The sequence below is a fragment of the Lytechinus variegatus genome, chromosome 2 (genome assembly GCF_018143015.1).
Source record: "Lytechinus variegatus isolate NC3 chromosome 2, Lvar_3.0, whole genome shotgun sequence".
Lineage (NCBI taxonomy): Eukaryota > Metazoa > Echinodermata > Echinoidea > Temnopleuroida > Toxopneustidae > Lytechinus > Lytechinus variegatus.
Genome location: NC_054741.1, coordinates 80,804,469 through 80,821,418, shown reverse-complemented (window position 1 = coordinate 80,821,418; position 16,950 = coordinate 80,804,469). Strand labels below are relative to the sequence as shown.

The following is a 16,950-nucleotide window of genomic DNA, read 5'->3' as shown; positions in this document are numbered from 1 at the left end:
AGTATTTTTGTATGGGTAATTATCATTTGTCCCCTTTTGTTATCATTTATGAACTAATTGAGTGGTCCAGTTTTCAACTTTTGTTACTTCACGTAAAATCTCAATACGTTGGCAGGATGAAAAAGACTCAGTGACTACAATGAGAGAGAGAATTATTATGATGATATTTATTATTTTTCTTCTGGGGGAGATTGATGTTACTCTCCTATTCCTATTTTGCCTACTCGGGGCTACTCATGCATTCATCTGCATAATTAGTCAAATGATTTGGTTGTCGACAACCAATTATTTACGAGCACGGTTGCATAATTTACCGACGTCGCCTCACTCTGGTGCCGGAGCAATGCTTCACCAACCAATCAGAGACGACATACCTGTAGCACGTACTAGTCGCTGAGTTCAACCCTGAAAAAGAGGCGGGGGTGCAGAGATAAATAACGCAAACTTTGGTCCCATTTGTGGATGAAGTTAGCAACTGACATCGTGACTGCTGACTATGACGGTAGATGAAAGTGATCGAGGGGAGGAGAGCTAAGAAAAAAAAGTTGAAGGGACCTATCATTGCAACACTTGTGCGATAATCTCAAAACAACGCTGCAGATAGAGAGATCTTGCCCGAGACTTGGGGCTAGATTTTTCGGCACATCACTTCATTGATAGATCTCATGGTGGTGAGACCCTCATATTTTTCACTCTCTGGTCTGGAAACGACATTGTCATACATGAAATCTATGCGAGCTCATTTTAACACCATACAGCAGGACATGTGGAACTGGAAGACATTTTTAGTTTTTCAAACTTGCATTTTAGTTTGCAGTTTCTATTAGTTTGTCTTGGCGTGGGATTTAATCTTAGCCTGTTGAGTCGTCATTTACGGATTCTAACGCGCGAAATATATCTGTCTGTGCGATCTTTTAATTTACCCTGCGGATTCCCTATCGTCTGCTTCATTATTACGTATCCAATAATATCGACAGTCTAGGAAGTTACAAAGTGTTTAAAATCGGGTAAATTTGATCTCGAATTTATCCGATCTCACCGAAAAAGTCGGCTTTTTCTTTGGCTGGCTATGGATATTACGAGCCATACGGCGGACCCACTTTCTCCGAGGGCTAACGCATTCAGCATCGCTTCACTTATCTCGCCGAGCGACAGGGAAGGCGACGAGGACGAGCTGACCGCCGGGACTGGCGGCGTGGTATGTCAGGACAGTTCCGTTGCGTCTCTTCAAGCCTTGCACGAGGTACAGAACGGAAACGATTGGGGATTAAGATACAACAACGATTATCACAACATGGAAGGTAAAATCAAATTATATATATGAACATGTTCTAGCTATTGTTATGAGTATTACTGTAAAATATAGCCTATGTGACTGTCATGGATATATTAATCTGTTTCATTGTCGCTTTGATTGACCAGTTTGTACACTCTGACTCTTGCTTCACTGCAAATCCCATAATTTCAATTCTGTCTTGTAATAAATGTTTCTTGCATAAATATGTCACAATTAAATTAAATAAATAAATTTGCTATACTTCACAAAAGTCCATGCACCATGTGCACAGAAGGAAATAATTACTTGTAGGCCTATCCCTGCTGGTACATTATGTAGGAATGACTTGACCTATACTCAATATCTATCACTGAATGATTCAATATATCGCTCTCGCTATTTCATCATGTCACAATTTCTGTTTGGATAGAATATGTTAATATAGAAGAAATGTTATATGTTATTGGATTTCATGGTAACGTGACCTAGGAATACTTCAGGGAATGGACTTCTCCAGCTATTCCCGACCATTTTATTCTCCCTAAAATACATATCCATCTCCAGGGTGCTTCAAATATTCGTGCAGGCACTGCACTCCGAACCCGTTCACCAGCCCTCCCCCTTCTCTCATAAATATGTCGATAGTAGCACGAAGCACATTTGTTTATACATCAACGTGCGTGAGTTCTCATTCGGTAGCTACCCCATACAGTTTTATCTTCCAAACCTACAGCGATTCATGCATGCTTACATGAGCATCAGAAATATATCAAAGTGGTAAAGAGGACGAATCCGGAATAAAGAGGGAGAGAGGAATGACATCAAAAAGATAATGTTTGGTAGACGACTCGTGTGATTTATATTGTATAAAGTAGAGACATGATGAGTAGTATGTCTGTCGTGATGATCATTATACTTGATGAGAGAAAACTCAGAAAATCAACCGAAACACGTCTGTATGACTGTATTGTTTTCGTACATTTTCAATCTTCTCTCATTTTGGTTGTATTGTCACCATGCAGGTAAAATGTTGGCATGTAGAAGGCCTATATAGAATAAAAACATCTCTCAAAAGTGATCATGTAGCCTCTTCATTTGCAAAGAAAATAATATTGAAGTACGTTTTATCCACTGGGATTATATAATCCTAGTCATGTTCCTGTATTACTCGCATTGTGAAAAAAAGATTTCTTACTCCTTGCCTTTGAACCACTTTGTACGACTGTGTACATAGGCCCACATAGCTAGGCATATTCGTGAAAGGCAAGATATAGTCTTGATATTGTCGAAATCTATAATTCTCAAACCTTAATTTAAGTCTCTAGATCAGTACATCAATGTGTAATTTCGAACCAGTACAAATTCAGATTGAAGATCATATCCATTATGTTGTACTCATTCTATCATACTTATGAAACACACAATTTTTGGTGACAAACCAACACAATAGACAGTTACATGATGCCGTAATGAATTAAAAATAAAACCTAAACTAATTTGCGCACTGCATATTCCACTCCACTTTACCTCCACTTCTGATAATGTCAAAATGATCGTTATTTCTTTCATTTTTAAAACTTCTATTTAACTAAGACAGACAACTTCTGTTGCATATTAATAATAAATAAAGAAAGAAAGATGATGACAATTCATAGAAATCACAACGTTTAAAAGTTTAACGTTTGAAAAATTAACATTTACCATTCGACGAAAAATGACTCAGTGATGTAGGTCTATGTATTCAATTATTTATATTTTCAAGATTAATAGAGATTATCATTTATTATTTTCGAAACGTGGAATTTTATAGAACGTTTTTTCATGATTCACAGTTTCACGATCATGACGATGTAAGTAATTGCTCCAACATCGTGTCATTTTAAACAAATTTAAAACATAACGCATGAATACAAAGTTTATCCATAGGTGGGATTGGTGTAACTGTTACGTCTTGATATGGTCAGAATTTTGTTTTACATTACATATAAATATGATTACTAAATTAGAAGGCAACAATTAGACTTTAAAAAGCAACAAATCCACCAAGCCATAAGGTAAATTATTTTTTTTTTCACATATTGAAACACTCTTGAATTCATATTCTTAAATTAAAGCTGAAATTAAATGTGCAATCATTCTTAACAAGTCAATGCGAAGGCGGAGTGAAAAAAAATCCAGGCATTTTGATATGTAATAATGGCAAGGTGCAAAATATACCCCTGTTTACGACTGGAATCCCTAGCCGAGCTCCCCCGTTGGTCGGTTCCAATGATCCCCTATAGAGGACGTGGGCAGGTACATTCTCAACCTTGATCATGCGGGCTACACAAACACGCCAGATGTATTTCCATTTCTCGAGGATTTGCAGGTCAACTGAACCAAAGCCCCCCCCTTCCTTCCCCATCCTCCTGCACATCCCTCATATTTCATGCTTTCTCTTACCATGTATATCCTCCAATTTTTATTTTATTTTTGTAATGTTCGCCATTGAACAGTATTTCAATTTCTTTTTGTAATTAGGCATACCGTCTTGTGTCGTCCCTTTCACGTTTGTTTCTATTATAACTCTCTTCTTCCTACATCATCATAAGCTAGTTAAGGGAACTTGGGACTTCAAAAAGAACTTACATGATCCATATTTTATTTGTAGACCTTTGTCGAATTTGATATCATATATTTCATTTTGGCATTAATCTTGTGTACGTATATTATGTTGTCTGCGTCCGACTATCCTTCTCCTCTCCACCCCCACGGTTTTGTTCAAACTTATCCATTCTTACCCATCTGTACCAGTTTTTATGCTTTCTCATTATTTTTAGCCTCATTTGTCTTTCTCTTACATTTCCTCTATTTTCCCTTCACCCCCCCCCCTCCCGATACACCCTTCCCATGATATCTGCCTCTCTCAGAGCTCCCCACCCTACCCCCACCCCCTCTGCTGCCCGGATCCCCAACCATATGGAGCATATGGGGCGAGGAATGACGTGTGTATTGTCATTTTATCAGGTCTCAACATTTTCAAGAACACAATTCAGAGGTGAAGAGTGTTCAGTCACTAAGCCATACCGTTCTTGAGACCTCCACATTACCTCTCCATAGCCTGAACTTGTCTGCATTATATTTTCAGAGACTGATGCGAGACATCATTTCTTATATGTCAAACATTGGTGATATAAGATGTTGCTAAGTTTGTACATTAAATAAACGAAAGAGAAAGAAATGAGTTCCATACACAGTAATACAAAAATAACCATACGTCGATATTTCATTGAACTATACAAACTATCTGTGAAATAAACAAATAACTGTGATATAAAAGCAGATGAATGACCGATTCCATTTTCACTGATTGCCATCAATATTGTTGGTTAGCTGAAAACAAAAAGGTTTTCAATGAAGTGGTAGAGTGTGGTATTGTAATATCATAGATTTTGATACACCAATGAATAGGCCTATGTAATGCTGATGCTATATATATCACACAATTTGCACATTTTCAGGAAGAATTTTGCATATTTGCATTTAAAATTGCTTTGTCAGTTCATGAAGTTATCGTTGTTAGACGCAGAAGGGAGTATAAACATGTTGTTATAGGTCCATGCTATGGTATGAAGTAGCCTCATTATGTTTTCGAAACTGTTGGTCCATGATCGGATACAGTCAAAAGTGTTATTTTCTAGTAGACGGTGAAAAAAAATGCAAATAGTTTTTACTCATTATTTGTGAATGTATCGACCTATATATCATGCGTGTGTATACAGGCATAATGTTTTTGTACACGGTAATTATTTGTTTACATGCAACTATATAAAGTATAGATATTTTGAATGAATCGAATACATTAGAAATTAAGAGAACGGGGAATGGAGAGCTTAATGATGACTGATAAGCTGACTTTGAAAAACACGTTACTATCTTGTATGAAAATTACATTATTGTATTATTGCCTTGTTATTTTGAAAAGTATATATATATTGATATGAGAACAATTAAGGCTTGATGCATTGCCCCCAAAATAGCATTTAATGAGTTAAGTTTACATTTTTTTAATTAATCAACCGTAATTCATTGATTGAGTTGAATCAGTTGTATTGTCAAATGTGTCATGAAATATCCTAATTCCGACAATGTAGAAAGTAGAAACAAATATTGAAGTAGTTAAAGTCACAATTATTACAGCAGCATTTTCTAGTTTTGAACGTTGATTGAAACACGCGGTAGGTGTAACGTTCCATCACAGCTGTCATTTATTTCACATATCAATGCTACATGGAATTAACAAGTAATCAGAAAATAAGGATATTTCTATGAAGGGTAGAGAGTCAACGACCTAATAAGTAGGCGAAAGAGGTTGAATATTGCCATAAATGAGACGAGTTTCCCCCTTCTCTCTGAATTTGAAATGCATAAATCCCTAGCAGAGATTACCATTGCTGTGTGGGGAGATTTTCTCCTGTTAGTCATTGGAATGAGTGGGAGTGATCCTGTCATTTATATCAGCTCAAAAATGAAGGGAAAATGGATGAAGTACTATAATTATGACGGGACGTGTAGATTTTCTCACGAAATAATTCTGATTAATTGACTGATCTTTTTTGACAGTTCCCCCCTAAAATAATATAGGACTTGAATATTAATGCGTTTAGTAACCAGTTATGTACTTGTGTTTATTTTCCTCTTTCCACTGAAATAAAATTTTGAAATTATAAAGATATGCAAGGAATCAATAAGCGTGAATTTCCAATTATCACTGATTGTCACAATGAGAAGTCGTTGAATTTGAAGGAAAAAATATCACGCTAAATAGGCCTATGTAGGCCTAATGTCCATGTTGCCATGCATGGTTTCCAATAAATAGCCTAAACGTGTATTATTTTAAAAGTCCCTTTATTTCACAATGTTATGGTTTTACCTGATTTGTTCTTATATTTTCATTTAAATATGTCAACAATCGTAAAATTAATCGATGTTAATTTTTATAGAAGATCTATAAATGACGGTTTTGAACAAGAATCTGCAAGTCAAGTTCCAGGACTACATTATTTCAAAAGAGTGAAGCATAGCTTGCGTTGGTCTATAAAACTCTTAACTGTAAAAGAGATACTCCAGACTGATAATTATGTGATTTAAACAGAATTAAGATAGAAATAAACAAAAAAGTCAAGCTCGTCAAATTTGGACGAGTGACAAGCCACAGACTTGCAATTACAACAAAAAGAGATGTGACTTAAATTGCTTTGCCATTGACTGATTCTTTTTTTATATTTTTTTCATGTTTCTATTTATCAGCCGTATAGTGCCCCTCTTTATTTGTAAAAAAAAATGCCATTCAATTTTCAATGGAAGATTTTTTTTTACGCCAAAAAACACAAACATGCAATCATTTTCTTTTGCTGTCCAATAGATTTCCACACTGTACACTTATATTTTATTTCAATGAATAAAACCCAATTTATCAAATAAGTTACAAACATCATGATAAATTAATATGCCTACATGTTTTATGTCTGTTATTACATGACTTTACGATGCCACGTGATGTGACAAGAATACGCAAGAAATGTTACAAAAAAACATTCATGCTACGTAGATTTAATTGTTCTTTGATGTAGCCTACCTGTTTTTGATATGTGGAGCATCTGACCAGTTATCAGATCACGACTTTCTTTGATTTTGATTGGCTAAGTCAGTACAGTTTCTATGGTAACTGTCGGATAAAACGTCCGACAAGTCCTTCGTAATAACCATGCCCGTGATGAAACGCTCCTCTGGTTATACCCTCTCGGTTATGTGATTGTGAAACCAGTTTTGAAGTAATGTGTAGTGCTTCTACTGGCCTTACAAGCAGATAAATATGATTTGGAAACTATAAAAAAGAGATTCTGGAATATTTATTCGATAAAATTAAAGTTTAAATGGTGATGCATTTGCAACGCTAGTAGGATTAACAACTATTTTATCCCGAAGTGAAATATTTGGTCATTTAATTAAAAAGGTGATGAATTGTGGTTGCCTCCTCAAATAAATTATATTTTTAACCTGCGAAACGCAACCAAATGTAAAGAAGACTAACAGATCCAGAAGCAGTGCCCTTCCAAATCTTCTTCGTTTGCTCAATGAATATTAAAATTCATAGCTAATGAAATCAATCTACATATTCGTTTTAGAAAATTATTGTGTAATGTGTTTGAAAACCCTATACCGTGTTTTGAGAGAGTTTATAAATTGATCATTTTGCCATTACATTTCATTTTATGTACTATTTTTATCGATGATTTCCTGTTTAATTTCTGTAATTGTATTTTTTATTTTTTAATATAGATATTTGAAACTTCATGAAAAATGTACTCATTTTATTTCATTTTTTTTAACTGCACAGAACCATGAATGGAATGGAATTAAATTGAATTGTAACAGTGCACAAGCTTTCAGAGCACATGTTATCATCTTTCTTTGGTAGAGAAAGGGGGGGGGGGGTGCAGGTTATAAACTAAGATTGGGGTTATCCGAAACAGGAGAGCCTATGAAGTCTCAGTGATCTCCCGATTTTCCCTTGATGTGATTCATTTAACAACTAATTGGCGGGTTTCCGCATGAGAAACAAATCTGTAGCGATCATGTGCGATCAATATTGCTCTGATGTCGTCTGCTTCTAATGAACTTCTGCCCAGCCTGGCTTCAGCCGTTCAGCTAAATACGGTTTGCACAAGTTTTATTTTCCCCGCTATTTTCATTGATTTAGAAATCAAATGCTGATTGATGATTTTATTTTTGATAATTAAGGTATAGTAAGTGCCCATAGCAAAGTTTAGCTTTCATTTTTTTTTTTTGGGGGGGGCGGGTTGGTGCCGGTAGGTTGGCTAGTTTGCTAATAACTTCCACATTAACATGTTTCTTAATCCTTTTCAAGTTATTTTGTAAAATTCAATGTGAAGTTCTAACATTGGACTTAAGAGGCGTATTCATGAGTTTTTATACGCTCATTCCAGATGTTTTTTTAAATATTTAATCTGAGGTGTTATGATAAATAGCACCACGTGACGTACATATCAATTTTCAAGGTCTAGATGAAAAGTAGTTTTAAGCTGATAGCATTTTTTTTTAGAATCAAGATTGAATAGATAAAAAAATAAATAAAAAATAAAATTGCTTTGCCTGGTGTCGAGACTGATCAGAGGAAAAGCGCGCGAAAGTATTTGGGAGTAAACATAAGTTGGGAGGGGGCTAGGGCGGACTGTATTAAAAGGGGGAAGGATTGTACAATCCTGGCCGAATTATAGGTCACAGGAAGAATGGACAATGATATCAAAATGGCAATGGAAGTATCCCCTTACCATTCATTTCCGAGAAACTCAACTTATACTTCCAAATTAAAAGTTCAATCTGTAGAGAATCAGACAAAATAATCCAATCAATATGATAAAACACGACTTACTTCTAAAAACGGAAAGCATAGGTCGTTGAACCTGCAAGAAATGATGATTACAGTGTGCTTCTACATACAAACGTAAATTTTGTTACTCATTTCTGTTTAAAGAAATTTAGGACGATAAAGATCAAATTTGAATTTTCCAGCCTATATGATATCGATTACATTCTGATATCAAATATTTTTATATCAACTATTAGATACTAATTTATCATATTTCATTACTGTTCTTCGACTTGCATTCCCGAAGTTCTTCCCCCTCAGTTTTTAATTGAATTTGATTCGAATTGAATCTGATATTGATGTCTATATAATGTATGTATACTTCATAATGATAATGGTAAAAATAAATGATGATGATGACGATGATAATGATAATGATTATTATTATGACGATAATAACAATAACAATGCTAATGATAATAATAACAATTATTTTATTTTATCTATCATATTTGTATAATGATATAAATGAGTTGTATGTCACAATGATCGGAGATAAGATCCGTTTGATCATTGAAGATGGTGCTTTTATTCGTGAACACAAGATCCAAGATTCTTTTTTAGTGTCATTTGCATTCGTGGTAAGCGCAACATTGGTATCTACTCGATTGGATATTGAATAATCAGCAAATACTATAACCGGTCTGAACTTTTGTCTATCCAATCAGAGTATAGCCAAACCAATTGAATAATCCCGTTGAATAGCAAGTATTATATCTGGTCTGAAGTTATCCAATCAGAAGTGTGTATAGCTGAACCAATCGGAAGTTCAATCTCAATCTAACCTGCCATGTGCAATCAACTCAAACACGCATCATCCCTCTTGTGCGCGTCAAGAAAATAATTTCATGCCACAATCAATGTTAGGAGAAGAGCGGGAGACATAAATTCACACTTCCCGCCTTTAATCTGTAGGTTCAGACGCTGGTGAATCGTCTGCATCAAAATTGAAGATGGAACTGTTAAAGGTAACGTCAAGAATACCATCAAGCATTGTAATTCAACATCCAATTCATTATATAAGAGCGCTTTTTGTCATGCCAGGCTTTGATTTCTTTTGGAATAAAAGAAGGATGACAAAGAAGAAAATAAAATTCTGGTTATACATTTATGCATGAATTTCTTACTAAGGTAACAGAACTTTTGATTATGATGAAATTTTCGTTGATGTTTAGGTGTCATTTTAACAATATCGGAGAACAGAATTAGAATCAAAGCATATTCATATTTGCTTCATTTATTTGAATAAATTTAGGGGTGTTCTTTATTTCTAAAACCTTAACATCAGGTTCGGAAATACCTTCTGCATGATCTAAGCTGGGATTTGCGAAGCCAGTTTTGCTTTTCAGGTAAACATCAAGATATCTTTACGTACATGAGTGAGCTTATCTTGTATTTAGTGGGACTTCCACATACAAATGAGGTGTTCCGTTGAATAGACACATCGTAGACTGGCTAAGGGTGATAAGTGAAATGATAACAATATATTGATGTAAGATATAAAATATATTTATTATTATTATCTTTTAAGTATGGAATTCATATCAGAATTTATGTTAACTTAAGATTAAGAGTTAATTTTGAATATTTAGAAATTCGATGCTATAGAAATAACAACATGAACTTGAGCTGCTTCATCGCGACTATGGAATTCATTTTTTATTTCTTATATTCGTATAGCGTCATTTTGAAAGATATTAATAAAAACACGGTGATTGAATTCTGTCGTATTTTCTATCTACCAAATGGAGATACTATTAAGATATCATTTCTGATACGATATACCTTTTCAAGCCTGTATTTTTGTTCATGGTGAATATTTTCTATAAACAATTGCCATCGTGTCTAAATTGTTTTGAATTTTACCTCAGTTTAGAAAGCCATAATTTCATGTAAGAATTACAGTGATTATTATACAACATTCTTTGGCTTCTAAATTTTTGTTTTTGGCTTCTATAAAGTTTTGGCATAACAGATCGTGGTTGGCACATAATGAATGTTTCAATTCATGAATAATGTGGTTATCTTTCACCACTATTAGGGTGTTGTGAATGGAGATTTGTCCAGCTGGACTTGAGTTTTGGACTCGATCTGAGAGGAAAAGGGTCATTATTTAATCAAACTTGTGTCGAATATGTTTGTTGAAATGAAGTTAAGCTTTGGTGCGCGCAAAAAGACCTGGTATTAATGAAGTATCTAGTAGATTTTACATGTTTGATTAGTACCAATTATTGGCTGATGATAGCGGAAATGGTGGTGGTATGAATGTGGTGATAATGATTATGGATACTTCAACATGTGAAGGGAAGAGCCAGGTAGGCCTTCTTACTGGTCATCAACAAGTCTGATTGTATTTTCAGAGGACATTATGACTTTGTTATTCTTTAACTTTATGTCAACGAACTTCTTATATAATTTACATCATCGAACAGAATCATTACTTCATGATAACAAAACGCTTCGATATTTCAATATCATAGCAACGTTTTATTAAGCTATAATGTAATAATTAATATTTTTTCAATACAAGAAGTGCAAGTGTAAATGGAGTCTCTCTCTACAACAGAATTAAATAGAATAGACTTGCCAATAATACTAACAGTCCTTTTCAGATGAAATTATTTATCATACTATAAAAAGCATGCTCTTTGTGCCAGGAATGAAACTAACTCTAATGTAAAAAATGAAAATGTAGAATATTTAATCGAAATTGAATTATGTTTTAACTGTATACTTGGTTTGTTGCGTAATTTTTGTTTCAGTATTAACAGTTCTTTGATTTTATAGTTATTTTGTCCGTATCAATGAGAATATGCAATATCAACAGGGGCTGCGGAACGGATTCAAAGGTGGAGGGGGAGTACGGGGTGACCGTGTAAAAATCATAACGAGATGGGGGAGGGGGATGCTGAAGCCACGGGCTGACGCTACATGAAATACATGCATCTGGTTGGCTCAAAAATATATTTGCGTTGATTTTTGGAGTTGCATTGATTGCACAAGCTAAAAATGATGTCATCAAGTCGTAACAATTATAAAACCAACTCAGTTTTTCTATTCAGGCCTGCTTCAATGTTCTCCTAAAGCATTACAGTATACTTTTTTTATGAACCTGAATTTTAAGTACGTGAAGTGACGTCGTCACGCGATTAGATCAAAATGTTTTTCTTCGAGTGTCGAGTACAAAAGAGCTCCCGTTCATGCCGTTAGTCATGTTAGTGGTGTTTCCATTTCCGCAACGAGAGCGATTGGCGTAAAAAAAGCAAGAGATGAAGAATGCCATCAGCAGTATTTATAACAATATCAACAAATCAACAATTATGATTTTAACAAATTGATGGACAACAATAATCACCGAAGTTATATTTTCAACATAAATATTTTTGTGTTGTAGTATGTTTCTTAATAAGAATAGAGAAAAGATCTTCTTTCTCCAACATTTATAGGTTGATAAGATAACCTTGAGTTTGATTGGTTAAAAAGCACTGTTACCATGGTAACTGTCTTATAAAACGTCCGATAAGTGACATAAGTCCCTTCTGACCCTTCATGATAAGCTCCAAGGAATTTTAGAAATATATACATGTATATTTTGGGTATGTCAATAGAGAGAAAAGTTAAAACCTTTTTAAGGCTTGGTAGAAAGTAAGACAATTGGCACCTGTTCGAATTTCCTTCAGGTATAGTTCTTTATTCCCGAGTAGCTGTAAGATAATTTCTCTCAAAACGCATAGCTATCGGGCTAATAGAAACGTTACTCAGATATGCAGTGATTGTGATAGGAGTTAATGCCTTTCGATTATTCTCGATTTCTTAATCACCCCGTGTTGCATCCGCCAAGCCGCCTGGGTAAATTATCGTCTTGCTATGTAGAGTAGTCGTTATCCAAGAGGGATACTCAAATCTTTATCGACAAATGAGTCTCGGTGGACCTAGTTGATTGCCGCCAATGATCACGAGAAGATGCTGTTTTAAAGGAACATATCATCGTCTTATCTTTATCTTTCAGTGTCGATTTGGTGCTCAAGTACACTACATCGGGATCTGTTCATTTTCAAATGAAAGTAGCACGTTTCGGAGGTGTGAAAAAATAATGTTGAAATATAGTTAACATTGCAAATCCTATGCGTAAACCATATAGGCAAGTCATCTGTTCTGATATCCAATGTGACCCTCTCTGAAACAAAGAAAAAAATAAACCCTCCAAAACAAACAAACAAACAAACTATAACCACAAAAGAAAATGGATTTTTGCCCTTCACAAACGACCGCATTCCTATTCTGATCCAACTACAGTAGATAGGTATTGAAGCAACGTCTAAACGAGAGTCAAATAATGCTGTTTAACACTGAATTGTGGTGTTTAAATCATATTTATTGTTGACCCAAATAAAGTATGTTTCAACATTTCTCTGATGTGGTCATCTAAACACAGGGGTTTTTGCAGTGTATTCACAAACATTTCTGCATTAACCCTTCTTGTGAGAACTTTAAATATTATTTTACATCTTTATTTAATTTAATGGATAACGGGATTGACTTATTTTAAATGGAGTAGAATTTGACAAACAGAGAGTCAAAAAATTTCATCAAAAATCCGATGAAAAATAATGGGGTTATTGTATTGTAAATGTTAGAAATATGCACGCTGTTATGAATATGTAAATGTGCTAATGTCCCTTCTTTCTTTTTCATTAAAGGGATACTCCGGGCTGAAGATATTTCTATCTAAATAAATGGAATAAAATTCACAAAGCAAAATGCTGAAAATTTCATCGAAATCGGATAACAAAATAACAAATTTATTGAATTTTTAAGACTTGCATTATTCCGATGAAGCAGTTCTAGGCACGTCTTCATGAATATTCATTAGGCATGTTAGGTGGGCTGATGATGTCACATCCCACTTTCTTTATTACATATCATAACTGTTTCATTTTTTCATAAATGTGTAAATGATGTGTCTCCATTATGAAATATGTTGCAGCAAGAAAACATTAATGCACTAAATTAGTTGTCGATTTAATTGTTTTAGTAGAAAATGTTGAATAAATCTAATTTCATATAATAAAATACGAAAGAACAAATGGGGATGTGACATCAGTACACCTAATGAATATTCATGAAGAAATGCCGAGAACAGTTTCACCAGAATAATTGAAATCCTTAAAATTCAATAACTTTGTTATTTGTCATTCGATTTTGATCAAATTTTAAATATTTTGCTTTGTGAGTTTTACTCTATTTACTGAGATATAAATATGATTATCTTCTGCCCGGAACATCCCTTTAATCATTATTATTTATTTTTTTAGACATGTCTATATAACAAGTCTCCCTTTTAACAAAAGTATGCAGTAATGATCATCTTACATATAGGCCTAGACTTAGTCGACAGTCCCTTTTCTATTCCATAGAAATTTGAATTAATAGTATCATGTAATAAAGATGCAAAACAATTGAATGTGAAGATGGCGTCATCAGTTAGCTTATTGTACATGTATGTATATTCACGAGGACATGCAGATCTACTTTTTCGCCGGCCATAATATTAAACATCATGATGTTATGGCCGGCGAAATGATAGTTTCGTTATTCCTTTCCCGATTTTGATGTGCAGCTTTGGGCTTTTCTTTACTTGATTTGTATAGAAAGCATGAATGTTTGTAAGCAAGCAAACCGTTGTACTGTAAGTGACAGCAATGGTTGTATAACGATAAATAACCATGATAAGAAAGGGAATTGGTGTTGGTTGAAGAAATTATTAAAAATTGCGAAAAAACGTCAGCCGATTGAGATATCCCGCCTCATCGAATTATAGAATCTTTATTGACTGATTACTGTTCAGATAATGCCGTCAGCGATGACGTGATTTGTTTACCAAAATATGTAAAATTGTATGCCCTTCTGATTTACAAGGATAAAAAACAATTAAGAGAAATGTCTTATAAAGATTTCGTCCCCTCTCTTATTTTAATTGCCCGCTACAAGGCTAAAAAAAGGTAATAATGCACGCAATCCAATATTATTCAGAAGTGACCTTTTTAAAATCACACTTCATCATGTGATTTGTTAGAATTTGCATGGCAAACTTATCAGGATATCAGGGGCCCGTGCTGGAATCGGACCCCTCGTGCTCAAGCAACAACCTGTGTCATCTTTCCCTTTATATAGTTTCGATATATTAGAATTGGAAAGGAAATCTAGAAGGAAGCAAGTTTTCCTTTGAGATCTTCCATCGGATGAAATGATTTGCTCGCTCTTTGTTTTAAATATATACTAAATTTGAACAAAACTCTCCCTTAAAACGTTAAAATTGCTAATTTTTTGGTCTTTATCACATTCCCTTTTAATGAAATGAAAGATGAAAATGAAATAAATCTTATAATATTATTTAGAAACATACATTTACAAAATACTATTTAGAATGAGTTCGTATAGCACCATTAACAATCAAGCATTTACAAACAATCAATTACGTAAACTAAAATATCGTACTTTTGGGAATGTATAGAAAATTTTTAGTTTCAAAATGGCAGTCAGTTTGTATTCATGTCATTATGTCATATATGTTAAATTGAAATAAAGGCATATAGATCACGTTGAAGGGGCACCATGATGACAATTGTAACTTTCCTAATGATTGGACGTGATGTATCTGCTTCTTTCTCCAAAATACAATCCTTCATTTTATACGTAGAAGAATATTTTGTAAAAGAAAAATATTGAAAAAAGGATATTAATCTATGAAAGCGAGAAATGTTCCGTTTGTGTTTGCATAGTCCTCTTGTGAAATTCTGCAATAGGCCTACACAGAAGACTTGCATTTCTCGACCTATTATTCTGCATGTTCCTTATAAAACAAATATTACCCTTGCCATCCCACCAAATAATTAATAATTTGCTACTCTTTTTTTAGGAACGAATGATTCAAGAACGAATGGCGACTACGGTGACACAAACCACCTCAGTGCGGGAAATCTTAACGGACAGACAGACGTCACAAGTCCCAATCCAAAGCGAAAGAACTCGGTTAGCGATCGCTCACATACGGGCGAGTCGTCCCCTATGACGTACGGCAGCGATGGCAGCCCAAGCAGTGGCAGCGGAATCGGAGGAGACGGTCGACGGGAGAGTTCCGGGGAACAGGATATGCAGGCGCTGAAGAAGAGAAGGCAGGCGGATGAGAAACCGATGAGTGCGAAAGTCGCAGGGGTCGAAGTTAGATTAGAGATGAAAGCGTTATGGGACGAGTTTCATTCCTTGGGTACAGAAATGATAGTCACAAAGGCAGGCAGGTAAGACTGCAATCTTTATGTGCTTCATAAATAACAATAATAAACATATGAATTTGGTCAACTAACAATAATAAACATATGAATTTGGTCAACTAACCATAATAATTTCGTCTGTGTTAGAAACGGAAATGGAACAATGGCCAGATTGTAAGAAGAAACATTTTTATTATAGATGAACACTAGTCCAATTTAGAAACCTTTAGGAAGCAGTTGATTGGTGTATACACACTTGAGAGATGTACATAAAGACATAGATATACCAATCCCTTTCTACACAGTGAAAACCTTCTTTTTTGTACAAAGTTGTCGACTATATAATAATAGGACCAATAACTACTTTATTCGCTTCTATAAGAAGCACAATCACATACAAGCTTATAGATATGAATACAATACAGTTAATGACATGAATACAAGCATGAAGCATGTATGAAAAAAATCACAGACAAAATTTTAGCAATCATCTTATCCCAGTTACGGCACATCCATTCCCATGACAGGTCGAGATGAACATGGCAATACCAGACAGAACAGAAAATTGTTTTATATCCCAATCAAACCACCCCAACAACCCCACCCCCTCCCTACAGTATTTTCTTCTCTATAATTAATCATGATTATTTAAACTTAACGACTACTGTAAGGTTATTAACAGCATTTTATAAAAATTCAAACATCGTTTTATTCTGTGTATTTCTAGTTTTTCATTTGAATGAATCCATAAGTGATAGTTGAACACACCCGTTTACATTTTGCGAATATTTAGACCTATATATAAATTTTGGTTCAACATTGTCAAAAGTTACCTTTACTGATATTTTGGTGTAAAATATAGAGAGTGCACATAACGATCACATAAAATGAGGTAACAATGTTGATGTACATGTATTTACGTCACATCTTACATATTGCTGTATTTGCCCTTCAGCATGTTCAAGATTCGG

General features: G+C 34.5%; 1 protein-coding gene across 1 annotated transcript; it reads left to right on the top strand.

Annotated features, from left to right (window-relative positions):
* Positions 1–468: 468 nt before the first annotated feature.
* On the top strand, positions 469–16,045 carry LOC121409221 (T-box transcription factor TBX1-like). The gene is made up of 2 exons (XM_041601081.1): positions 469–1,301; positions 15,628–16,045. The coding sequence occupies exons 1-2, from the start codon at positions 1,070–1,072 to the stop codon at positions 16,008–16,010; spliced, it is 615 nt and encodes a 204-aa protein (XP_041457015.1). The 5' UTR covers positions 469–1,069; the 3' UTR covers positions 16,011–16,045.
* The last annotated feature ends 905 nt before the right edge of the window (positions 16,046–16,950 follow it).

Excerpts from the sequence above, each read along its gene's own strand:
- LOC121409221 (XM_041601081.1), top strand. The coding sequence starts at position 1,070 with ATGGATATTACGAGCCATACGGCGGACCCACTTTCTCCGAGGGCTAAC. Across the intron at positions 1,302-15,627 it reads CGATTATCACAACATGGAAG|GAACGAATGATTCAAGAACG; the intron begins GTAAAATCAAAT and ends CTCTTTTTTTAG.